Consider the following 26,226-nt stretch of genomic DNA (forward strand, 5'->3'; position numbering starts at 1 on the left):
GGTGTTGTCTTATAACCTCACTCTCTCGTTCACTAATGTTCTCTAACAGCTCTGGATGAGCAGACTGACCTGGTCCCAGATTCTTTGTGTATGTGATCAGATCCTCCATGGACTCCACCACCTCTGCCACACTCAGATACTCCAAGATGCCTTTGCATACACGGATTATTTTGCGGACCTAAGACAGCAATCAGATGAAATTACATAAAAAAAAAAAAAGATTTATTCAAACATAAAGCTACGTTTCCTGAAAAAGTGATTATGTAAACATGACTGCCCCCTTTTTCCTGAACAGGTTCTTTACTCTGTTGAAGCCTCCCTCTGAGATTGAAACCACTTTCCTCTGAATCACTAGACTGCTGGAGTCACCTCTATAATGTCCACTGTGGTTCCTGAGCTGCACTGCAAAAACATGACAGCAGCGCTGACTGATGCCTCCTGCTGACTCCTGCAGCCGTGACTGGGTGCTTGATATGTGATTCTAGAGCAGTGATCAGCAACTTTTCCCTGTTGTCCCTGAGCTGAAATGAAGGATGGGACTGATAGATGTCAGGCTTGTTTGATTTAGGGTTTTTCAGACAGAAAAAAAGGATATTTAGACCTATTTATCTACTTTTCATGGGCATTTTAAAGCACCACCCTAATCCATTTAAAAGCCTAATTCAATAATACAATAATTTACAATTAGAAAAGTGATCAGTGTTCAGTAAATTATCATGAAACTCCCAGTATTGATGAATCAGTTTCTGAAAGATGACCGAAATAGTTTGACAAATATTCTCTGTAACCAGAATATAATAATAAATGAATTCAATACCTCTGCCTCATCAAAAGTCAGGAGCAGGTCAGACGTCCCAGACAGAATGCCCCGGGAACCATCGATGAGGTAATCCCGAGCCGGAACAGAGTATGGGTCGGCTTTCAGCATGGAAGCAGCTTGAACCAGCTTTGTACAGGCATTCTCCACTCTGAAAAGCACAAACGAATAATGAAAGTATTGATTTCATCATTATCTGCAGAAAAAGACAACAACCCAAAGACAGAGGGAGCTGATGGCAGCTCCTCAGAAATCTGCAAGATTAAATTTGATTCATTGTCTCTTCTAATATGATTTTAATATCGCTAATGAAAAATATTACATTTTAAATGGTTGTTAGTAAATGACTTTGCTCAGTTTTTTTTTTTTTTTTGTTTTTTTTCTCCCAGAAAAAAAGTATGTATTTTCCCCTAGTTTTGCAAACTCCATTAAAGTCAAACTGAACTTATTTTTTATTTGTATAGTACTGAATAACATGTTATTACACAGTACTTCAAAGAATCAGTTCAGTCAAATCATATAGACAGATTGGCTAATACCACCATTAAACAGGCGAATTCAGATGAAATGTCGACCGCTGGGCCGCTGACTGGACCGGACCTCAATAGAGAGCCATGAGCCGGCCTTTCTCAGCCAGAGGAGGGGGGCCGGTAAGGCAAGCGGGGGGAAGCACAGGGCCACCGGTGTCCAGGCTTCCAACACTGGGCCGGGTTCGGTCGCTCCGTCCTCCGCTGTCTCACTACCTCCGTCCACCGGGGTTCCCGCACCAGCCCAGGAGCTGACGGCTTGGTTCGAGCGACCAGTGTTTTTTGACCATGTGCTGCACCATAGTCGACAGAAATCCCGGACAATTTTGAAATTCCCCTCTGACATTTTTTAGGTATTAAAAGTAGGACATGTCCGGGAAAAAGAGGACATCTGGTCACCCTGCCATATCAACAATTTCGACGTTTCGGTGAGTGAGTGCTTGTTGCTATGATATGTCTTTGCTCAGCAGCTTCACTCGTAAACCGACCAATCAGCGCACAGCTCATTTAAATATTAATGAGCACACCATAAAAGGAAGAAAACCTGTCGTTTCATTCTAGGGCTTTTAACCAGGCTTGCATTAGGGCTCATAGAACAGCAAATATGCCATTTTCAGCCCAACCAATGTTACACACCTTATTCAGACACCATGTTTGTTCATGCAATTACTCTTGAATCATGGCAGCGGCGGATGTAATCACATGGGATATATGCATATTTCTACCACAGCTCTCATGCTCGTTGCAGCAAACCAAATATATATTTTTATAAAGCTACAGATGCAGATCACGTGACTTGTGTGATGCAAAAATAGTGTTTCCTCTACAGTTTCGTGAAATGTAATACCTTTGATGTGACCGGAAACGTACCCCATCGAAGTTTTAAAACTTTTTAATAGAAAAAACAAAAAATAATAATAATAATAATAAAATATATTTTTATGTGTTTTTTTTTTTAACGGTAGTGTTTTCATTTAACCAGTTTATTCATTTTTTCATAATTACAATTAATTGCAGTTATAGTCAACTGTGTCTGGTGCAAACATCTGGTAACATGAGATATTCCATTAGCAGGTCAAGTTCAAGTTCACAGCATATATTCACCAACAGTTATGCACTCCAAACTCTCCTTTATGATTTTTCTTTCTTACACCATCATTGCAATGATGATATATACCTCATGTTTCTGCAGTATATCTGTGCTTAACTGTTGGTTTTAACACAGTGTGACCCAGCCACTGATCTGAAGGTTATCAAGCCTTAAGAGTCTCATACCAGCCCCATGCCTAGTATGGACAAGAATATAAATCATTCAAATAGTTCCCCCCTGGGTGTGATGCACCCAGTGATCCCCGGAGCAGGAAAATCTGCAGGCTCAGCTGAGTGATTCATCGTCATACATGCCACCTGCATTGTCCAAACAACTAGTCTGTGCATGGAAACAGGCAACACGCCAAGGAACTGGATTTGTTCCAGTTCCCACACTAAACACACATCCTAGCTCTGCCTACGGTGAACTGTTGAAAGAATGAATCTTTATTAGCATTTTTCCACATTTTTAAAGCCAAACAAAAAAAAGGGGGAATTTTCTACCATTTCCCTCTTTTGGCTTTCAGACACTGAATGATGAAGACATGGAGACTGATGCAAGTCTCTGGTGTGTGAGCAACAAGGGTCTTTCTGTGTGACTAGATAAGAAGAAGCCAGGCCATAAACCAGGCTCCGTCTAGCACTATATTTAGTGGGGAGAAGGGTTTGCATTCCAGCACATGTGCTGATGGATGACGACAGGGTGACGAAGTGACTTTGAGGCGCCAAAAGTGTTAAACCTGACAACCTCGGCATGCCAATGCGTTTCATCCGTGACCTTGGAGGGGGGGCTGCCCACACACCATTTTACAGGTTTTTTTTCTTGTGTAGAATAAATAAGACAGGACTAGAACTATATTTTCTAAATAAATTTGAAATCCATACTCCATACTTCAACAAGAATGCACTTCTAAGGACCTTAAGGACTTAATAAGGACCTCATCCGTATTACAAAAAATATATAATAAAACAGTTTCACTAACACCAGAGCCAGACACTGAGACGGGCTAATAGAGAGCATCCTATAGAGGGTAAATTAAAGCATTTCTTTCGATATATGAAAACCAAAATGCAATTGTTGTAGCTTACTTGATAAAGGCTGGGGGCATATCCCTTTTCATGATCTGGTCCTCTGTTGTTTGCACAGTATCCTTTCCAACCTGTAAAATAGAGATTGTCGTAAAACAAACCTGTTTCAGAGGTTTTAAATCAAAACATCTTAGCAATCATTTATTCCTAATTAGAGTACGATAATGCTCAGCAGTCTCAGTCATGGGACTGGTGATCACACTGTGCAGGTCTTTGTTGCACATCAATTCTGCATATTTTGAGAAAATAAAAAAAAGCCAATCAAGTGTGATTGAGTTAGTTTAGTCTAAGGAAGTTATCTGGAGACGTTTAGCAAGTTGATTTCAGCTGAGTGCTCTAAAACTATATATCACTATGCTGATAAATGGTTATCCAGATAAATATCTAGGCTAGATAATTTTCTATTTATTGTATTTTCTTTCTTTAATTCTTCTTCCCATTGGGGCATTGGCAAATTTGAAGAATATGATTAAATGGGGTCACTATGGGGTGTTTAGTGATACAAATCACACATCCTTATGCAACTGGTTTACTGAAGAAGCCTTTTTTAAATGAGAGTAGTGCTTTGTGATTGTATGGGCTCTGATTGCTGTGGCGTGCATTCGAAGCTTTACAGTTACCCACGAACGACTTCACAGAATTAATAAAGTTGCCATCATCGCTAATTTGATCATTATTATTAAGGTACCACACATATTGTGATCAGATTTTAAGGTCAAATGTCCTACTGAAAAACCAAACACTGGGAAAATTTGCCTTATTGTTTTTACAGGACATGAGTGTACTGGGTTTAAATTTTTATTTTACAGCGATCTTGCTTTAACTATGGCCCAGTCTCTCCTCTTCTGTAGGCTTTTTCACTTTTCCTCCAGAATTGCCCTTCATTAAGCTGCATTCATCTTTCCATTCAATGGTAAATAGTCTGCTCTGAAGGAAAGTACATGTCAAAGACGCCTTTGTTCTTGCCGATATTCAATGCACAACTAAAAGCACCAATGTGGATCTCTGAAAGTCCTCTAAAGATGGTATCGTCCATCTGCCTGCTTCTTTTGATTAAAAACCAAGCCCGACAATTTAGGTGTCACAGTTGTTATACTTTTCAAAATCAGATTTTGGATGCAACACTGCTCTAATTTTATGGCATCCTTTCCCTGCCAGCCAAGTCCCTTTGTCTCTCCTTACATGGGTGGATTTATATGGAGATAAAAATTACAAATGTGAAATATTAACTCCTTATTCGGTAACAGATGAAGATGATACATAGAACTGGAATCTCTCCCACTTGATCTAAACTTCACAATTAAGTTGTAGTTTGTGTTGATCTATGATATATCAGATCTGAATAAAATACGCTGAGTTTTAAGATTGTAAACCGACAAATGCTGCACACTATATCCAGAAAATGCTTTTCCATCTGTTTGGGAAAGAAAGAGCACCTTGTTATTTGAAGAATGGTTTTGCACATCCTTGGCTTCTCAATGAAGGACTGTTTCAGCCCAAAACATGACCTCACATCTTGGGACTGAACTCAACCCACGCAAAAGCTTCCTGGATGAGATCACATTTGTTTGTACTCAAGAGATGAACATATGAAGGGATATTGACTCAGTTACCATTAAAGGGCAGTTATTTTATTCATGTTAAAAATAGGCCCAGCATCTATACTCATGCCAAACTGAAAGATGTCTCCTTCCTGCATGCCATTTACGACGCACCTGTGTACTTTATTTAATGCTAGGGTCTTTGACTGTTCATTTCAAAACTGATGAGAGGTGAGTTTTCCCAAACGTTAGTAACTTATATCAAAGTTATCATAATAGTATGCAATGGATTAAGCCTATCTGAATAAGCAGGATGTATCGTAGAAAGGTGTGGCACACCGCCACAACAAAATAAGAGTCACCGTCCCTTCAGAATGTTTAAACAATGCCAAGCATAAAATATAGCATATAATACTGTATACAAGCTCAATTACTCTAATCATGATATTTATAAAGTGAATTTAAATACCATGAAATGTTTCAATGAAAAAATTATGAAAATATTACTTTATTTTGAAAAACTATCACCTACTGCTTTTGTCTGTCTTAATGCAACTTTTTCATTTTTGATCCAATCCCAATATTGCAGCTTTCAGTGTTAATATATTAAAATATTGATCAGATGCCACATAAGCACAATGCACACAGTCTTCTATTACTTTATTGTGTGATGTGTGATCAGAGATATTACTCAAACAGAAGCATAATATTACTATCAATATGCTAGTAATCAGGGATTTTAGATGCGCGCTGTTCTAAATCTGATATTGTTTCTCTTTTCTTTTTTTTTTTTTTTTTGGCTTATATATGGCCGGTATCTGTTATTAATATTGGATCGGAACATTCCTACTAGCCAGTGTATGAAGCTTACTGTGCGCTGTTCTTTGTAGTGAAGGAAAACTGGAGTCAACAGTCCTGTGTTGCCAAGCTTGTCAATATATTTTGGGATTTTTCAAACCCCTCTAGCAATATTTTTTTTTTTCCTAAGGGACAAATTCCTTTAATCCCCACCACCAGTCAGAGTGAGGACAGCAAAGAGGATTCCTGCTACTTTTCCCAAAGCTAATGTATAAAGCATGCTCGAAGCTGCAGATGATTCTGCTTCTTGCAAACAATTGGGCTACATAGCCACTCCAGTTTTTAAGCTTACATTTCTCACCATATTTTAACAAAATGTCACTTTAAGTAACAAGGGGGTCATATATCAGGGTTTAAGGTTGCTCCAAACTAAAACAGCAGAAGAGACTACCCCACTCAGAGGAGTGTAAGAGCCACCATGATCTGGACTAACTTTTCTTTTCTTAGGCGTACCATAACAAAAGGTAGAGTGTTCCCAAATCCAATTGAACGCATTAGCTTTACACATTATCTTTAGATTTTCTAAATGGTCATTTTAATAGTCAGTAATGTCTTGAGAATAAATAACTAACAATCTTTATCATAAATGATCTTGTTTGAAACACAATTCTACAAGACCATGTGAAAAACTGTTGGTGCTACAAGGGTTTTGATTGAGAGTTCAAACATTTTCAAATAAATATAAAATAGAAGCAAAACCAAATTTTTCATTAACATGATATTGCCACCATTCTGTTCCAACCAAGGGACAGCTTATTCAGGGTTATGTGTAGCATCAATCCATTACATGCCTAATTTCAGACAGTAAACCTTTCATTTGATTCCTTTAATTTGACAAAGCACCTTTTTTCATGCGTCTGTTGAGGCCCTTACATAAAAAAATAGCCCTCCTGTTGACAGGTTCCCCACATTAAAAGATCAACTTATTGCTCTTCGCTTTATTCTGTTCTATAAATGAATAACTGAAACATCACCCAACAGCTGGATGCATCAACTTCAAGAGGTGTGAATAGTTTTGCAAATCACTCTGGCTACAATGATAATATAAAGGAAAGACACGTCTGCAGCTAAGTGGCAGTGTATGAGTCAAAGCCCCAAAAGTGTTTTGCTAGTTTTTTTTTTGTTTACAGCTATAAAGATGCATTTAAACCGAGTGAGGTGTCCATGATGTGGTGGTGGATTTACATTGGATCGCTATGCCAGCTGAGCATGGAGGGGCAAGGAAGCAGACAGCGGTGAACCCCACACGGTTCACTGCTCCGCTCTCACCGTGTGCAGCTAGGTTAGGGCTGAAACAATTGGATTAAATGTGATTAATCAGTTATTGAAATAAATAATCATCAACTAATTTAGTAATCACGTAATTATTAATTGGAGTATAGAGACTGTAAAGCATGCATTTAGTTGACAGAACACACTTAAGAAAACAAATTATATCAAAATAGTAAAAAAAATATATATATATACATTTTGCATTTAAGATTAAAAATATATTCTCTATCAATATGCATGGCTGTCAGCTAAAAGCATGTTTATAGTCTCTACACCCCAGTTGACGATTAACCGATTTATAAATTAGTTGACGATTATTTCAATAATTAATTAATCACAATTAATCTGATTAGCTGCTTAAGCCCAAGTGGTGACATAGGTTTTTCTGTTAAAATGGAACATAGAGGAAATAATGTTAAAGGATGAAATAAGCAATGCTCTGAAGAGGTTTTTAGGTGGCTTTTAAAAAGCCTTTTCACTTAGCCCTAGAAGGACTGCTTGTTTTCCTTCCTTATCCTCCAGCACAGAACCCGGTCTGTCGCTGCTCACTGCCCATGTGCAGTGAGCAGCAGTGCTCTCTGCACGAATAGATTTGCGTAAATACTGCAAAATGCAGCTCTAGATAAACCAAAGTGATCTACGTTTTTAACGTTTTTCAAAAAAATGTATGGTCTCCCCAAGCAGTTTCAAAAGTTGTTCATAGAGAACCATTTAGCAGCAGTCCGTGATGTGAAGTCTCACCTGTGCTTTTATTGTAAAATGCTGACAGAGACCTTGACAGGAAATGCTATGAGGTTGCCAAGGGTAACGGCAGAGCCAAACTGAAGAATCTGGGAGGTTTATGAACCAATAAATATTGTAAAACACCCAATAAATAAGCTAACCGTTTCCAATGTTATATTCAATGTCAGCCCATGTTATTTTATGCAATAACCTTATATTCTGAAATGAGCGCGGCATTAATGTCTGCTGTGATGGCGACGTCATCGGCCGTAATGAAAAATTATTCCATCTTAAAAACAAAATCAGAACAAATGACAGTTTTACCTGCAAAAAACACTTTTTTGATATTTAAAATGCAGAGCAGTGAACTCCCCACGGTGCTTGCGGAAATCACCGTGGATGCAGCGTTTTGTCTAAATACACCTAGAGGTACCAAAACATTTGATCAAAAATTTGCACATTGTCTTTTTCAAAGCTGAGCTAAGAACCAGTCAAGTTCAGACATGATCTCAGCTGCACACTGAAAAAAGAAAACAACAGGAGGCTAAATGCAAACTGTGTTAATGAGTTATGTTCTCTTAAAAGCATCAAGCTGGAATTTCGGAAACGGGACGAATCTGAGGCTCAGGGTGTTTTCAACAGGTCATAACAGTCTTCCTTTTCCTCTTTCCATCACAGCCACTTCCTGTTGTCTGCTGAGCTAAAGACAGTAACTGGCAGAAGCTCAGTAGTTCACTAAGATTCTAATTTATATCTGTTGTTGTCAAGCAACATGTGAAGCTTCTTACTATTCTGAGCCTCTGTAATGACTGAACCACATACGCTAAATACCAAAAGCAGCAGGACTTTGTCTGTATTAATAGTTCCCTACATCCAACAAGGATATGTTCAAACTACAAGAGACCTTGGAAACAAAAAAGAATTACATTTTTATTTAAAAATTAAGTGGAGATCATTTCTAAAAATGGGAAACGTTAAAGAAGAGAAGACCACCCTAACCAAACCAAAATACCATCTTCCCTGAATAGCATCAGGAGGAGGGCAGCTGCTAACTTCCAACTTCTTTCAGACTCATCCTCTTGTTCCAAGCTGCCTTGAAGCATCAATGGCCATTCGGTGTCATTTTGCATTTGTGTGTGGATCGGAAATGGACAGTCCTTTAACCACACATGAGCTCAAATGCAGAAACCCTGTGTTGCTGTGAAGTAGCCTGATAGAGTGGCTGCTATTTTGGAACAGACTTGGCTTTGTTAGCAGTCACCCGTCGCTCTACGGAGGGGAAAAAAAGGGCTACTGTCAGAACCTCAAGGCTGCCAGGAGGACACAGCCTGCCTTTCTACGTGTTAGGAAGCTTTAACACAATGTTCTGACAGTCATGGTGACCATGATGAGATACAACAGCAAGCACAGTTCTCAAAAACAAATAAGGATGAATTCAGCATATCTAAATGTAGTTAATATCATCACAAGCCAAAGCACTGATTACCACACCGCATCCCATCATCTACTTTTAATCATCTCAGTGGCAACTTCCAATTTAATATATCAGTTATCGGCAGACTAATAAAGAGCTGACTGGCTGAGAGGTAGCACTGAAGGTCGATGCCTTTATCATGCGTCTGTCAAGCGCTGCCAGACGTTATTTATTCATTTGGTTCTGGAAGCAGCAGCTACACGCGGTGTATCTGAGGTGATGAGAGACACAAATCAAGCTGCCTCCTCGGCCACGGTAAAAACAGCTCTTAGAGCCAGGGAGGGTATGTCACAGTCACAAGCATCTCGTGTTGCAGGCGCTTCACCGTTTGTCAGGTGTGAGTGATGCGCTCGTCAGGAAAATATAGCAAGTAGTAAAAGCTAAGATTTGGTTTAAATTTCCCCAAACCAACAACAACTTAAAGACAAGGGCAACTAGAGGTTTTTGTTGTAGCATTTTTCTTGTTTGAAGGGGGTCTGTTGATGTTTGATATAGGACTATAAACCATATTAAACATATTAAAACCAATTTCTACTATTTTACGTAATTTATTACATTTAGATCTAAAGGGAAAGGAAGAAGCTGGTTTAACCCCTTCACTATCACAGGACTAAATTAAATGGTCATCATTTTGACCTAGTCTAGTATGAAAAACATTTTTTAACTCTGTTTTTTAAGAAATTAGTTAACATTATCTTTTACCATAAAAAAGTAAACAGGAGGACAATTTTGAATAGCTCAAAGAAAAACAAATTATTATTATGATGGTAGAACCAGGCAATATTGAGTAACGTGTCATAAACCAGTTTACTTGTTATTTTTATCCAAAAGGATGTAATGTTCTGAAGGGAACTCAAAAATGTTCAACTTCTTTTTACGGTGGGTTCAAGAAATAAATAAATAAAAGTCATGATAGGATTTGAGATTGTGCAATAACATTCTTAACAGGCCTGAATCATGCTGTAAGGCAGTTTTAAGGAATATTGTTTTGGTAAACTGCTTTGGTACTTCATCTAATACTTTATCATTGGAGCAAAGGGAACTGATGATTTATTCCATCTATTTAAGTTTATTGGTTAACAAGGATGCATTCATTTGAAACCTACTGCAGACGCCAATTCTCTGCCATAAAAGTTTAGAAAAAAAATAATTTGAACCATTTCAGTCACAAGCACACAATATTGATATATAAAGCTCTATAGAACTTCTGTCGGCTTATTTTGCACAAAGCATTAAGTTGATACTTTCAGTAAAAGCAAAAGTTTCCTGTTTCAGATTCAGAACAGAAGTTATATAGCAGATCAAATAATACAAAGCAAGACAAAAAAAAGGTTTAGAAAGAGAAGTAGTTTTGCACAACTTGATCTTGAATTTGGGGAGTGGGGGGTTAACAGTGCAGGTGCATTGTACTCTTGGTTAGGACCAGGCGCCAGACGGCCCATCCATAATCAAAGTCATGGGCTTTTCCTAGAGCTGGCTCAGCATCAAGTCCCAAGTGGAGGAGACAGCTGACCGGCCTTCCTGACTTGACTTCCTGAGCTTCCCTTTCAACACACTCCACAGAGTCGCTGCATCTTGAGAATGATCTTCCCGTAGAGTAAAAAAATAAAAACAGGTGGAGTATGAACTCTTAAAGAATTTCTGCCTTCAGTCAGAAACCAATTTAAATTTTGGAAATTTACTTGGATTCAGCCAACGAGGACTGGACTGTCTCCAGAATGACATAATGGCTAACAGGGTCAGGTGGTTCCACTTGTCAAACAGCATGGTACACCTTTGTGCTCTGAAAAGGCTTCCAGAAAACGGTTTCATTGAAATTATCAAGAAACTTGTCTATGTCAAATACCACAGAAACCAAAAAAAAAATATATATGCTTCCTCTTTTTACATCATCTATATTTCCTTTAAAAAGGCAAATTTTCAGTAACTAAGTACAAGCTGGGGTGTTGCAAGTGCATTGCATTGTGCAGACGAATCGACCAGTCATGATCTTTTATCAGACCAATGAGTCTTCAAGTCACTGCATGCACTTCTTTACGCAATATTTTGTAATCTCAGAGATCTTGCACCACAGCTAGTAAATAAGGTCTTTGCAGAGACATCCACAAGTCATGTCATCACAAAATTCTGTTCCAGAACGTCGCCTGCATTCTGCTATTCTCATTATATATATATATATATATATATATATATATATATATATATATATATATATATATATATATATATATATATATATATATATAAAATGTAATTCTTATACAGTACATTTATGTTGTGAATTAAAAGAGTTGAGCTAATAAAACTCATTTCGAGCTATAAATATTACATGTCATTTAAACATTAATGATATTTCGGGAAAATCAAGTTATTGAACATATAACTTTACCACTTAAAAAAAGATAAAACAATATATATCAGGGCTGTAACTAACGATTATTTTGCAAATTGGTTAATCTGTCAATTATTTTTTTTTTTGATTAATCAATCAATAATTGGATAGCCAAAGGTTCCTTAAAGAAGATTTTTTACGAAGTCAAAATAGGTAAAACTTAAACTTTCCACTTCAGGACTTCTGGGTAGAGCATATTAACAAACAAAAAAAACAAACATTTTTTTAAATCCTAAATACAAAATATTTGTATATTCTTTTTAACAATTTTTATATTATTACTGCTCTAAGTGGGCCGCTCTGGCAGCTAAAGGCATGTTTTACAGTCTCTGTACTCAAGTTAACAACTAATCGATTACTGAATTAGTTGACGACTATTTCAGTTTTTGCTAATTTAAGGCAATTTAACAGTGAAAAATAAAAACATGCCTCTGTCAATATATCTATTGTTCAAAAAATAAGCTATTACTTTGAACCAAAATGATGAAGAGCCATTAAAGAGTGTCTAAAAAGCCACTAGCAGCTCCATATGTTGCAGGCCACTGATTTAGAAAGACTGCACTGTCATCCACTTGAGTAGAAACTAAAGTCATCTAAAAAAGTTCTTTAATCAATCGAACCTGCTGGCTTGTTGGCATTTCCTGAAAAAAAAAAATACATTTATCAAAAACTGATGCCTGTCTGCTTGACATGTGGGGGAAACTACATTCAGAGACCAACTGAGTGGTCTATGGTTAAATAGACACCACAGCTGTGGCCATTTCAAGCTTTCAGTTCAGCGTTCATGACTCCAGTTCTACATTGCCTTATAAAATAATATGATTACACTCTTCTCAAGTTATGAAAAAGTGCACCTCATCTCTTTGGAAAGGATTTGCTCCTAGGCAAGCGTGAATAGGCAGCTAAATCCTCTCTCGCAAAGTTAATCCCGGTCAGAGAAACCCTTAAGGTCAAATAAAAATAAAAAAAGTTCTCTAAGTGGAAGAAGCCAAAGATAAAAGCCACACAAAGTGCTGTTCCTCTATGCTAAGCTTGGTGGTTTATGACTCAAGGGACTGAAACCAAAGGCAATTACATCTGAGACCTAACTTCAATGATCTCATGTTGTAATGTTGCTACAGCAACTGGAAATAATTACAGACTGGTGCATTGATTCAGAACGCTGTTAGAAACATCCGACTAATTCATGATTGTTTAGGGAGCAGGGGATGTCTCATCACTACGGGAGGATGTTGTCATGTGTCCGGATACGATGGCCAGAGATCAGTTAGGACAGTTTCTATATTTAAAGCAACAGGGACCGGCCTGGTTTATCAGTCAAACAATGCATTAACCAAGACATTATCTTCAGTAACCCGCTGCATATGAAAACATGTGGTCTTTATCTTGATTCATATAAAATCTAATTTAGATCAAACCCAAACTTAAAAAGATGTCAGGTTATTAATACAGAAAAATGTTTTTTCAGAAAGCATAACTTTTGGGAAGACTGCTAACTTAAGCCAAGACAGCTCATCTGCTGAAGAAACTGTGGTCCATGGAGTGCTGTATTCAGCCATATGAATAGAAAGTTCGGTGGAAGGAAAATATATGGTGCGGAAAGAGAAAAGTGTAAAAAAAAAAACAGGGATAACTTCAGCTTTAGAGAACAGCAAGACACTGAATGCCTGGATTGCTCATGAGTAGTTAAAAGATAAAAACTAATCTTTTAACTCAATGTTATTTTTTCCCAGTAGAGGACAAGAGCCTCAGTGTATGAAGATAGAGGTCAGATACACACAGTCAAAGTTGTTTTCATTAAGGATTCCAGCAGCCATAACACTACTGATGTAGATTAACTACATTCCATTAAGTCCACAGTCACAGCTAACGCATCTATTTAGACCATTTAAATCCTCTCACCACAAACTGGCTACAAGCTTCCTGAACAACACAGCAGTTTCAGACTAACCTCTAAACCACATTGACACTGTTATTCAGGTAAAAGGAGAGCAATGCACTAGGGATGGAACGATTTTTGAAAACCCTCCGAACCGTTCGGTTCGACTGTCTCGGTTCGGTTCGCGTGTGTTTCGTTCAGTTCATGCCCTGCTCCTTTTTCTCATAGGCAAAGCGTTTACACTCCAGAGCAGAAGGTGGCAGTACTGCGACCAAAGCCAACCACCAGTAGTAAACAAGAAGAAGAAGCGAAGCAGTGTAGCCGGGTGTAGCAGAAAAAAAATCAGTTGTTGTGGAGAATTGTGTGGGTATGGCGAGTGGGAAAGAACAGGAGTTGGAAGACGCGCCAGCAGCACTTTATAGGTCTGCTGTATGGGACCACTTTGCATTTAGAGTGACCTACGATGACGGCATAAGTTCCCTTCAGGTACTCTGGCTTCCCCCCACTGTCAAGAACTATGACTGCTGGGTGCATTAGCATCTCTCCCCCGCCTTTTACTTGAGATAAAAATCATTCCTGTGTGATAAGCGTCAGAAGATGAATAAAAGTTAATTTTGATACATTGTTTAAATTCATTACCCTGCAACAACGGCCTCTGCTTTGAACTGACTGACAGGGGGTGAACAATTGTTGGGTTTGTCTTTTAAAGATAAAAAAGAAGGAAACAGCATTATTTCCTTACATGGTTTCCATGATAGTGAACCCGCGTCCTTCTAAAAAAAGAAATAAAAAACACTTTCAAAATAAACAGCACTACATATAGATTACAATTAACTCAAAATATAAACTAAACTAAATATTTTTCATTTCATGGTCTGGATATATATAATTACCAGACATTAAACATTTAAGTTCCAGCTAAGAAGCAAAAAATACTATTGTGGTATCTGTAAATATATTTATCTCAGTTCAATTTATAAACAAACAATTTACTAATAACAAAGTGGAAATAAATAATGAAAATAGTATGCACTGGACAAGGATGTGTTAAATTTCTAACTTCATAAATCTTTTTTTTGACTATATTTAAAAGTCAAAAAATAATATATGTATATTAAAAAACGGATTTTTTTTTTCTCTTTTAACAGTGTCCTGTCTGGCAATGTGGCAATAAGAATAATTGTCTTGATGCCAAAAAAGGGCCAAAAAGATTTTGCTTTCACAAGTGGAGCAGTACGGCTATTGCCAAAGTGTTCCGCTTGATTTATGCATATAAATAGCTTTATTATGATTATGCAGGGAGTATTACGGATTATGGACACCACACTGTAAGTAGGACAGGAAAGGAAAAACAGAAAAAAGGTCAAAGAAAGAAGAGATGAAAGAGAGAATGATAAAACGACTTCAGTCTGCTTCATCACCTGCAAGGGGAGATGTAAAAAGAACAGCACAACTAACGGATATAATATAAGACAGGGGTCTTCAACAGTTTCAAGGCCAACGACCCCAAAACTAATGGCGAGATGGAGCGGGGACTCCCTAATTAAATATATATTGTATGAAATTGTGTTATATCATACTGGTCCAATAGTCAATCTATTACATATGGAGTAATGTAACAAAAGTAATTTCTTCCTGGGATTATTAAAGTATTTCTGATTCTGATTACTGGTTGAAGGGACAGGTGTTGTGAATGAAACTGTGCCCAGCTTGAAAGAGATCCTGTGTGTCGCTGAATGTGAGCATTGATGACTGAAAGACATCATCTTCCTCAATTTATCTGTTTACTACAGTGTGTTGAATTCATGTTAATGTGTATTTAAAGACATTTCAAATAGTAGGAAAAAAATGCAGGGGGGCTGGGGAATAAAATAAAATAAAAGTCTAATCAACCAAAACTTTCGCGACCCACATGCAGTACCTCCGAGGACCCCCTGTTGAAGACCCCTGGTATAAGAGATACAATAAAGTGGCACCTTGATACTATCGCACAGTCTCAGTCTACATTAGTGAATATCAACTTTGGGTTTAACAGAAAGACAAATACAAGTCATGTAACCCTTTTTAAACTGTCTCATGGCAAGATCTAAAAAACAAAAACAAAAAAAAAGACAGAAAAAAATAGAGGATATACAGTAACAGTTTATTTCCCATTTTTATCCATTTATTTGAAATGTATATCTGCTAATATGTTATATACAGCAACAAATTTTGGTTTGATATAGGTGTAAACTGTCTTATACAAATAAACTTGCCTTTTATTGATATATGATGAAAGTTATATTTTAGGACTTTGAAGAGGTAGATTTTTTGTAAACAACCTAAGAGAAGGTTTCTAATAAAATCCTGAAGTTTGTTCTTGTTTCACTGGGTTTTTGAGTTGGAGTGTGTGAGGTGGCAAATGGAGGGGCTGACCATTGGTGTGATTCACGAACGAACCGCCGCTGTGAGCATCGAGCAGTGCCTACGTAGGGAGGGCAGGGCACACTTTGAAGGGGGAAAAAGGGCGTCACTGCCCTTTGCCCCAACTACATCCACTTCAGGAAAGTTTAATACCCCATACACGTTCCCTGCTATCAATTAGGAGAACATTTAAGTTTTCTCACACTATCCCGTCGGTTAAAATTGTTGTATTTTAAGGTTTAGCTCATTTCGAGAGGGAAAACCTTTGACAAAGCTTCAGGTAGGCAAAGCTAGTCCAACCCCCCTCCAGGCGCGCGCTTCGTTAGCCTGGACCTGGGAGTTTAACAGACAAGAGTGGGAGGGAGTGGGGGAGAAAAGTTACTCACCCTAACGAGGTTGCTAACGGCCGCCTGAACAGCAGCCACCGGCGCAGACAGGTCCGGGATAGCCTTTCCGTCAACTTCACCTTCCTCGTGCATTATTACCAGATGGGATATCTGCTGAGCCACCGGCTCCAGGATACTTTCTATGGTCTTCGTGTGGAAAACCGGCATCTTGGCTACTTTGAAACACTACTCAATAATAAAAAAAAATTATCTTCAATAACTTAATGCAGGTTCCCCAACACAAAAGTCCAGCGAGGGAAAAAAAACAGCTTGCACTCCGCCAACCGTTTTTCTCCCAGGGCACTGCGTAAAGACTTCAACTACTCCTGTAAAGCCATCAACGTAGAGAAAAAAGAAAAAGACACTGAACGTCAGAGAACCATCTGACCAATCAGGGAACGAACGGAAAGAGTTTTCGTGTCTGATTGGTCAAATGCGGTGTCGTTCATTAATGCCTCCCACTCCTACAGAGTTAGCTGGCCTTAGATCCGGGCGTTCTCTAAATTACGTAATAGATCCACATGTCCTAAAAGGGAAATATGTGCCTACTGAAGCATTCCAACCACTTTACACTGAATAATAATACGTGTCGTTTTGCTTTTTAATTTTTTATTACAACAGAAACAGAAGTTGTTACTCAAGCGAAATTAAATTTCAATAAATAGATTTGAGCTCATATGCATAGGAAATGTATGGTTGTAGTGACCTAATAATGAAACACACTTTAAACTTTTATAATAAGCACAATCTTTTCACAATACAGACATTATGGTGATGCAGTCTTGCTGTCCTCCAAGTATTCTAATATCTGCACTGACACAGTAAGTTTTGCAGTGTTAAAGTAACACTTATGAGTGCATTTTGTCTCTCTCGGAATTAGTGTTAAATTAGAACTCTATGTTTTACTCCAGTTGTTGTTGTAATAAATCTAAAAGAGTCAATGTATATTAAGAGAGGCGCAGAACCAAGGAGTCGATTGGGGCTCTGGAGACCACATATACTGCAAAGGCCTTTGTCAATGCTCTCAATATTTTATTTATATTTGAGAATGCTATTTTAAACATTTCTGAAAAGTTTTCCCTGATTCACAGGTTTTTTTCTTTTAGTTTTGATAAAATAAGCCTGAAACATTATCACCCTGAAACTTGCAATGAGTGCATCCCTGAAACGATGATCCTGTCTCAATACTTCTTAAATAAAAGTGCAAATCCTTCATTTTAAAAACATTGTTGAAATAAAAGAGTGAAGGTAAAAATATGAAATAGAGCAAAATGACCTTTCAATGACAGTTTCTGTCCCAGTTGATGTATTCATAAGTCTTTAGTACAGGGGCCATTACAGGGGCCACGACCAGTTCTACAGGAGCATTGGTCCGTGTCCATATGAATCATTAAGAAGAAATATTTACAAACCTATAATCATAAACTTCATTACCTAACATGATAGAGCATTGCAAAGTAGTGCATCATATTAATAGAGGTATCAATTTTGCATTACAATATTTTAGTCTTAGCCTGTAAACAAACCAAGTGTCATTTTCGAGGCACCCTCATCATTAAATAATAGCCTTATGAGACTAAGGAACAAACCAATGAGGCAAGGAATACAGTTTGGGATAAATATAAAGCTGGAAAAGGTTGACCACCTCATAGAGCACTAATCACAAAGGCAGACAAGCAGAGATCCACCACTCATTTGGAAGATATAAGTTATTTATCATGCTATCTATTTTTTTTTTTTTTATAAAAAGATGACAAAGCAAATATATTATGCAAGATAACAATGCAATCAGTGGGACAACAAAAGCACAAAATTAAACTAAATGTGGGTGGATGACTTAGTTTTCACCCAGAAAAATAACATCCCCCTGCAATTGAACATAATGATGGCAGAATCATGATGTTTCATTTGTATTCAACAGGTACAAGAAAGATAGGCAGAGCTGAAGGTCAGATAACAGGAACTATTACAGGAATTCGATTTGTAGTTTATTTTTGAAGAACTCATCAAGGCGCACATTTTTTTTAGTCGGTCAACAACCCTAAAAATACAACTAGACTGACATTGTAAAAATTATAAAACAAAATAAACAAAAACATGTTCATGGGTCAGAAATACAAACGTAAATTCAAATTGGAATCCCTGGAAGAAATTTGAAACTGATCAGATCAGACTAAGCTTCAGCAATGTTGAAAAAAAGTATTTTTTGCAAAATTATTGTTTTTTTTATTTATAGAGTAATAAACATCTAATTTCCTGCATTGTCACACTTATGCCACAGATTGGGTTGGGCCATGATATGAATGAAGACAAAAAGCACTTCAATTTGAAGCACAATAAGTGAACAAAATTCAAGTGTCAACATCATTGCAAAGCGCAATGCCTACACAAAGACAGACAACGTAGCACTCACATATTTCCAAACCCATCTCTACCAGTAGCCCAACATAGCACATTATTTTCCCAATTCCTTTTCTGTCCCAACCTCCCATAACAAAACACATTTCAAGATTGAGCACCAGCTGCCAAGCAAACCAGCTCAGGAATTCCCACAGAATCCCAAGAGGGCGTACGAGGCAGCAGCCCATTGCCTAAAAAGGAAGAGTCCAAAAAGCAAGAATCAAGGAAGTTACTCTGTTTGAACCCTGTGTAAACACCACAGGAGCAGATATGACTTCCTCTCATACAAAATGTTATTAAACACAATCTAATTTGCCAACAGTAAAAAAAAATAAAATGATTTCTTTTTCTTAAAAACATATAAATGATCCAATTAGGTTTAAATTGACATTACAGCAGTCTGTAAGTCCCAAAAGTCAGTGGAATGCTCTTTTAGGCAGCCCTTCACCCTGACTACAGTGATCAAAGGTGTCCTGCTGTTCTCTCAGCTCTCCAGTTACCTCTTGAGTCCATCTTGGAATGTGTAGGATGAGTCAAGATGGGTGGCCTGCACCTTCACTCACTGCCCTGCTGAGAGGACAATAAGTCTGGCTCCTACTGCTGCAGGAAGTTTTCTGATTCATATCTGCACAGAACAATGTGTTTTCTTTTAGATAGCAACGATAGTTGTAACAACCCAAATTTAGCCTTTTTTTACATAAAAGCATAAAATAGAATTTATATAACCCAGATTACAGTTTACTGACTGCATATTATAATGGAAATACAACACAAATACAAACTTTAATGCCTGTGTTACATTGCTTCTGTATTATCTCAATTAATTTGTGCTTATGTGGTTCTGGTGGATTCCTCCTTGCTTGCCTCTATGATTCATTTGCGCCACCTTGTGGTTTAGAAAGTATATATGGTAAATAAATTGAAAAATCACCATTTTCTTAAACTTCTTTATGATAGAAAATGTGTTAATGAAAAGTATATCTAGTATATAGTTATATAGTTATATATAATATATAGTTCTAGTTGCATCCTAAAAATCTGGTTCAGAAAGCTAAACTTCTTCCCTGTAAGCTGCTAAGTTGTGTTACAATAGGGATGAATTTAAAGCAGGTGTGTCCAAGGTTAGGCCCTGGGGGCCATTTGCGGCCCTCGGATGATTTCCATTTACAAAACAGGTGGTTTATGCACACATTCGAAGGTTGTTTTTCAGTCACTCCTGGAAAATTTTCCATTTGCAAAGTCTGATCTGCTGCTGACCACAACCTCTACTTTCTAAATACAACTCCAAGAACTGCATTGTGTTTCCTCTCTGTGAAAAGAAACCATGCATTATTAAAACAACAGCTTGTTGGTTTTGGATTTACATCTGGAATTTTGCAAAAAAGCGAATATATCAGAAATAGTTACTTGTCTAATTATAATCAATGCAATACAATGGAGCCATTGTTACTAAAATATAATGTATTCATATATTGTTCATTTGCATTTACTAACTCTTGAGTGTGAAGTAAAATCAGCGAGGGAAATACCTTGATGAAATAGAGATGTAAAAGTAAATAAAAAAGGGAAAATCAAATGACTGAGCAGGGTTAAAGTAAACTAAACTCAGCTAGAAAGAGAGGCGTGTAAAGGAAAATGAAAGCTTACAGAGTTGATCACCATTCTAGACACTAAAACGTAATCATTTTCTTTATAATTTCCTCCAGTTATTGCCACCATTCATAAACAAAAGTACATAAAAACAGTAAGATATCGGTTCTAATCTAAGTGCATATATTTAAGATCACAGTATATGATCTGTGCATTCAGAAAGGTCTCACATTCTGAAATATTTCTTTTAAAATCCCCAGTGACACAAACAAGCAAATAATCTATAAAATTTATTTCATGAAGTTACATGTAATAACACTCATGTTTTGGTTTGAACTGTTTTAGGTTGATTGATAATATGGAAGAGAATCCTATTTAACTTGTAGCGCAATGCAGCAGCTAATCCTTTACTAAATTTACACATTTTCCTATAAATAGGTGGTTTCTCTATAGGTGCTCTGAATTTCATCCTTCACCCATATATATAGAATTTTAGGTTATTTACCACTATCTAAGTTATTTCAATCCAAGTAATATAGAATAAAATAATAATGCCAAAGAGAAATCAAATGTTGTAATAACCCGTAGAGTTTTCTTTGAAGTTGTTGCTTATGATGATAGCTGTGAGTCTGCTGTCTATCTTTCAGTGGATCTGGAGAATAGTTTGTGAAGGCAGTATTATTATCCACAATGCTTTTTATTTTGTAAACTATTAATCTAAGTAAAATCATTTCCAGAGGTTCTAGATGAGGTCCCAGAACTGAGCCAACCTTCTTTATCAGCCTGTTGAGCTTCTTTAAGTCATTGGTTCTGATGTTACACCAGCAGATCATAGCAGAAGTGTTCATACTCCCTCTGTGTTTGCAGAAAAATGCAACAGAGACATTGAGGACCTATAGCTTCCTTTAGAAGTACAGTACAGTCTGCTCTATCCCTGTAGACAGTGTCAGAGTTGCATCTCCAGTTGAGTCTAATTTTCCAAGCGAACACTCAGGTATTTTTACTGTTTCACCACCTCAACTTATTTCCCCATTATGGTAATAACACTCTTTTGTGCAATGGTGTGTGTGCTTGTGTTAGTTCTGTATTATCTTGTAACAGACAGGGGTATAACTCGCCATCTAAGCCAATGTCTAACTGAATATATAAATTAATGGACAACTGTTCTTGTTCTCTGAGTAAATATGATTGAAAATGTCCAATTTCTCCTACCGATTTTTTTTGTTTGTTTGTTTAACAAGAAAATGGCTTCACTATGAACTACACATGTCTCTACAGTCAGGATATTTTGAAAAGACCACAGGAGGGCAGTAAAGTCTGCAAGTAGAGGGCTATGCATAGCAAAATACATTTATAAAAACAATATTTAGGTGTTAAAGTTTAGGTGGCATGTCATTTATTGAACCTATATAAAACAGTTTCACCTTTGTTTAAAACAAATGGTCTCAGTAAAAGGCTTGTATTGAGTATATTCCGATATCAAGTTCCAAACTAGTCAGTGAAATTTAGCTCACACTGTGATAGTTTTACAGTGCTACTTTTGCTGCAATAAAAGCTGTAGGCTGATGGTGGTATATTCCCACCAGCTCTGCCAGATTAGTCAAAACAAATGAAGAGCTGTAAATATTGAAGACTTGCAACAGAATCACATCTTGTCATGGTCTTGGTGCTGATTACTGGCTTGATTGCTAACTCCATTCACCTGTCCAATTCTGCCTGATTGCACATTCACTGCAAATTTGATCCACCAGCTTCTGCCTCTATTTAAGGTGCTTGCATCCAGTTTTCCGGTGAGATGATCTTGTCCTCCTTCTCGCTGACCAATGGTTAGAGAGGTTTTAGCATAACATAGTGTTTCTGATTTCCTGATCCTGACCTGCTCTGCCTCTCATCCACTGAGCGTGCCTGTTCCTGTCTGATCACAGTGGAGAGAGTGTTTTTTATGGAACCTGAGTGTTTCTGCTTTCCTAATCATGACCTGTTCTGCCTCTCATCCACTCAGCGTGTCTGTTCCCGTCTGAATGGTTTGCCTGAACTGTCTTTGGACTCCTGGAGCTCTGAACCAGACTCTTCCTGTTCTGATCTCTTTCCCTGACCTGGCTTCGGAGTCCTGCTTGTTCTCCGTTCTCCAGGGCTGCAGCATCAGGGACACTCTGGGTTACGCCGGTCGCGACTTGTTGCGGCTGGATCCTACCTCATTCTCTGCCAATAGACTGAACTGTTAAACCATGTTAGTGACTCGCTTGGATAATCATAATCCATCAAATTATCATCATCACTAACTTGTGTTTCTTTCCAACAGAGTTTTAAGTGATAGACGCCCTAGCTGCTGCTACTACAGACCCGCAGCCTGTTGTCTAGATAAACTCTGAATTATCCCACTGTCTGTCTCACCTTAAATTTCAGGTCCTTCTGTTCCGATTCATGACACATCTGGGTTTAGGTTGGACTTTGAAATGGTCCTTCATGTATCTAAGTTTGACATTCAGTTGTAGCTCTGACAGCTTGAACCATTGGTTCTGCCTCAGCAGAAGAACAGAATCCCACAGCATGACCCTGCCACCATCAAGTTTAACTGGGGAATGGTAGATTCAGGAAATCTAAGAATGCGTTTTCCACAACACATTCCATTTCAAATGTAGACAAAAACGGACATTTCTGTTCTTCAAAGTTTTTTCATTTAATTTTCTTTTTCAAAATGTTCTCGCCTGAGGCATGGATTTCTGCAGATAATTCAGATCCAATTCAGGCCTCTTAACTGCATTTTATGAACTATTGACAAAAATATTTAGGTTTAAACCAAGCTGTATGAATCTACTGTCCTTATTTCCATTTAACTGACAGAGCTAGAATAGCTTAATATGATGGTTAGCCTTTTTATCTACATATTTCTACAGCATACAGGTGAAATATTATTCCATTTTATTGAATGAAATTTTAACAAATTCAAAAGATAACTTTATGCCTAGTGTTTTTGATTAACAAAAATGGATACAGATATGGCCCAACTATATGCTCTGTATAGTTATGGAGCCATTGCTATGCTATGTTATTGCATCCGTGCATAGATTTGATGACTGATGTTCTTTTAACACTATTAAAAAGAGTCTATCCTGTCTTGAGGGAGGTACTGTTGCTGTGTCATAATCTGTGAAATGCTAAAGAACTTTCACCGAATCCTGACTTTTTCTGAACACCATTCGTCACTTGACTCATGACGAAAATATTTTTAGAGAGACTTTGAGTGTCCGGGTAGGCCATGACAGTCAGACCCAATTCACAAGGGAAGCTCCTGGAACAGAATTCACCAGCTATAAATATCCTTTGTCACAACAATCTATCCTGTGTTGCTGCCAAAATGACAGATGCCAAATATTCTGTTTGGAATATCGCTTCCAGTAAAGTTAAAAGCAAATATTCTAACAAAGAAATATAAAGATAAGGTAAAGAATAGCCTCCAGATGGCTCCTTCATGCTCCTAATTAATTTGGCAGTTAAATCCACTGCAGGGACTTTTGTTTACGTATATCGTCCTGTTATATAAGATGCTTCACTCTTATTTGGTTCCAGATTTTTTAATGGAAAACATAAGATAGGAATACCAAATACAGCATTTTCTGTAAACTCTGCAATAAAAGAATAATAGTAGAGTTTCTTTTTGTTTTTTTTTAATCGTGCCCAAGGGAAAAATTCTGAAACCCACTATTGTCAAATGGAATTGTTTCTTTGATTATCCCAAATTTAACTCAGATTTAGCAAAAAAAAAATAAGAAGAACAGAGTGTTTTTATTATCAGTCAAAAAAAAAAGGGGGAAAAAAGAAGATTCATGTCTTAGCTTAAACTTGCACTTAATAATATAATTATAGCTTGAGTTATAGCTCAAGTTATAGCTCAGAAGTTTTAAAAATGCAGTCCTTCTTCCCCATTTAGCCAACAATATTCACTTAAATCTCACAAAATATTTTGGTATCAAGTTTTAACTTGCTTTGAATTTCCTAATTATGAATTTAAACATTAAATCATGTCATATATTATGTTTTTCAAATGAATTACACAAACTTTATTGTAATTTTGTATACGAAGAGTGTATACAAAACAAAATTTCAAATCAAGCAGAACCTGGGAGTATCACACAAATAGACAAATAGGTTTATTTAGAATCTGAATTTAAAAAAATGCATTTTCTGCCAAGTGGTGTTTGACATGTATGGGGAATTTTTTTTGTTGATAAGGTACAAAATATAGAAATTAAATATGCAGCTGACCTGAAAAAACACACTCATGTAAAATTTTAATAAACAAATAGAACATCTCTTTAATGTATTTCTGAATATGGCTGTTTAGCATTAAGCACCTCCTTGCTAAACATGTAATTTAATGAACAAATCCCTGCCTCACTCTTTCTCCTCTTTAGCTGCCAAGTTTAGATGTGAACCCAAGTTGGTATATTGACTCAATGTCAAACTCAATGTCTGTAGTCAAATTTCATCAGCAAATAAACATAATTTAGAATCTGGTAGATATATTCCAAAAAGGAGCAGCAGCACCAATAGAGAAAAGATGGTTCAGCAAAGATGTGAACTACATTGGATAAAAAAAAAATAAAAAACACAAGCCACCATTTTAAATGCTTCCTTTTAAAGACAGAAAATGGATAGAAAGTCACATTTCTTCCACCGTATACTTTGTGTTGCTCTGTCACACCAAATCCCTGGTACTATGAAGTTGTGATTGTAAAATCAAAAGTTGTAAAGAATTTTTTTCTTTTTTTTTTTTTTTTTTTTATAATTAATGTGTTTCAAAGGAGCATTATGCTGTTTTGAATTTCAGCCTCTAAACTGGTCAATCTGCAGTGCTGAAATGTCATATTCTGATGACATTTGGTGAACTATGAAATATTAATGACTTTTTATGTTAAATTCTACAACAGCCCCAGGATGCAATAATTAAACAAATTAATTTTTTTTTTCACAGCTGATTCATCACACTAGTTGAGCATGGAGGAGACTTCTAATTGCTTTCCTTAGCTTCCTTTTTTCAGTTTGCCAAGTTTGTACATCTCAGAGCTTTAGTTGGAACATAAGGTTTACCTGGATTCAGGATGAGTACTTTTCACTCTTGACCTTTAAAATAAATTCAATACACAATGACTTAGACAGCGAGAGAATGACATGTTTCCTCATTCTTTGAAAAACAGCTCATGTTCAGTCAGACTGATTTCCATTTAAGATCTGACTGGACCCTTAGTTTGAGGTTATTATCCTGCTAGAAGATGAACCTCCATCCACGCTGACTCAAGTATTTAGCAACCTTCTAACAGCCTTTTTTTTTCTTCACAGAAAAATGTCCATCCATCTTTCCATTAGTGCTGACCAGCTCCCCCATCCCTGCCAAAGAAAGGTGTCCCCACAGCATGATGTTGCCACCACCGTGTTTTACAATGGTGATGGTATGTGGAGTTATGTAAAATGTTAGCTTTACTCAGTCCAAAGGTGCTTGACTAATGTTGACTCATCATCTAATTCTCCAAATTGAATTAAGTGCAGTTTACATGGGATGAACAAACACACCTTGGTAAAGACAGTTCATCTTTAGAATTCATCCAGAGGTATAGGATTGAGACGGACAGCACGCCTCTCAATCCTCATTTTTCATATTTCATGTGTTGACATATTTACAATGTTTTTATTATGATACAATGGATTTTTTGATTGTAGTATTATAAAGTGTGAAATAGTACAAAAGGTAGTTTTCATTTTCTTCAAATGTTCATCCAGCTTAACTT

The 26,226-nt window shown here is 37.1% G+C and overlaps 1 protein-coding gene across 2 annotated transcripts in view; it reads right to left on the reverse strand.

The window, feature by feature from the left end:
* Nucleotides 1-16,781, reverse strand: part of vcl (vinculin) — a 30,586-nt gene extending 13,805 nt beyond the window's left edge. The window contains exons 1-4 of one of the 2 annotated variants that reach the window (XM_015382261.1): nucleotides 16,451-16,781; nucleotides 3,523-3,593; nucleotides 818-968; nucleotides 70-178 (exon numbers count right to left, since the gene is read on the reverse strand). In XM_015382261.1, coding sequence (XP_015237747.1) covers nucleotides 70-178; nucleotides 818-968; nucleotides 3,523-3,593; nucleotides 16,451-16,618 — 499 coding nt within the window. In that variant the 5' untranslated portion in view covers nucleotides 16,619-16,781. The remainder of the gene's footprint in view (nucleotides 1-69; nucleotides 179-817; nucleotides 969-3,522; nucleotides 3,594-16,450) is intronic. The other variant, XM_015382269.1, reaches the window with a different exon arrangement.
* Between the last annotated feature and the right edge of the window lie 9,445 nt (nucleotides 16,782-26,226).

The sequence above is a fragment of the Cyprinodon variegatus genome, unplaced genomic scaffold (genome assembly GCF_000732505.1).
Source record: "Cyprinodon variegatus isolate N-32 unplaced genomic scaffold, C_variegatus-1.0 Scaffold12, whole genome shotgun sequence".
Lineage (NCBI taxonomy): Eukaryota > Metazoa > Chordata > Actinopteri > Cyprinodontiformes > Cyprinodontidae > Cyprinodon > Cyprinodon variegatus.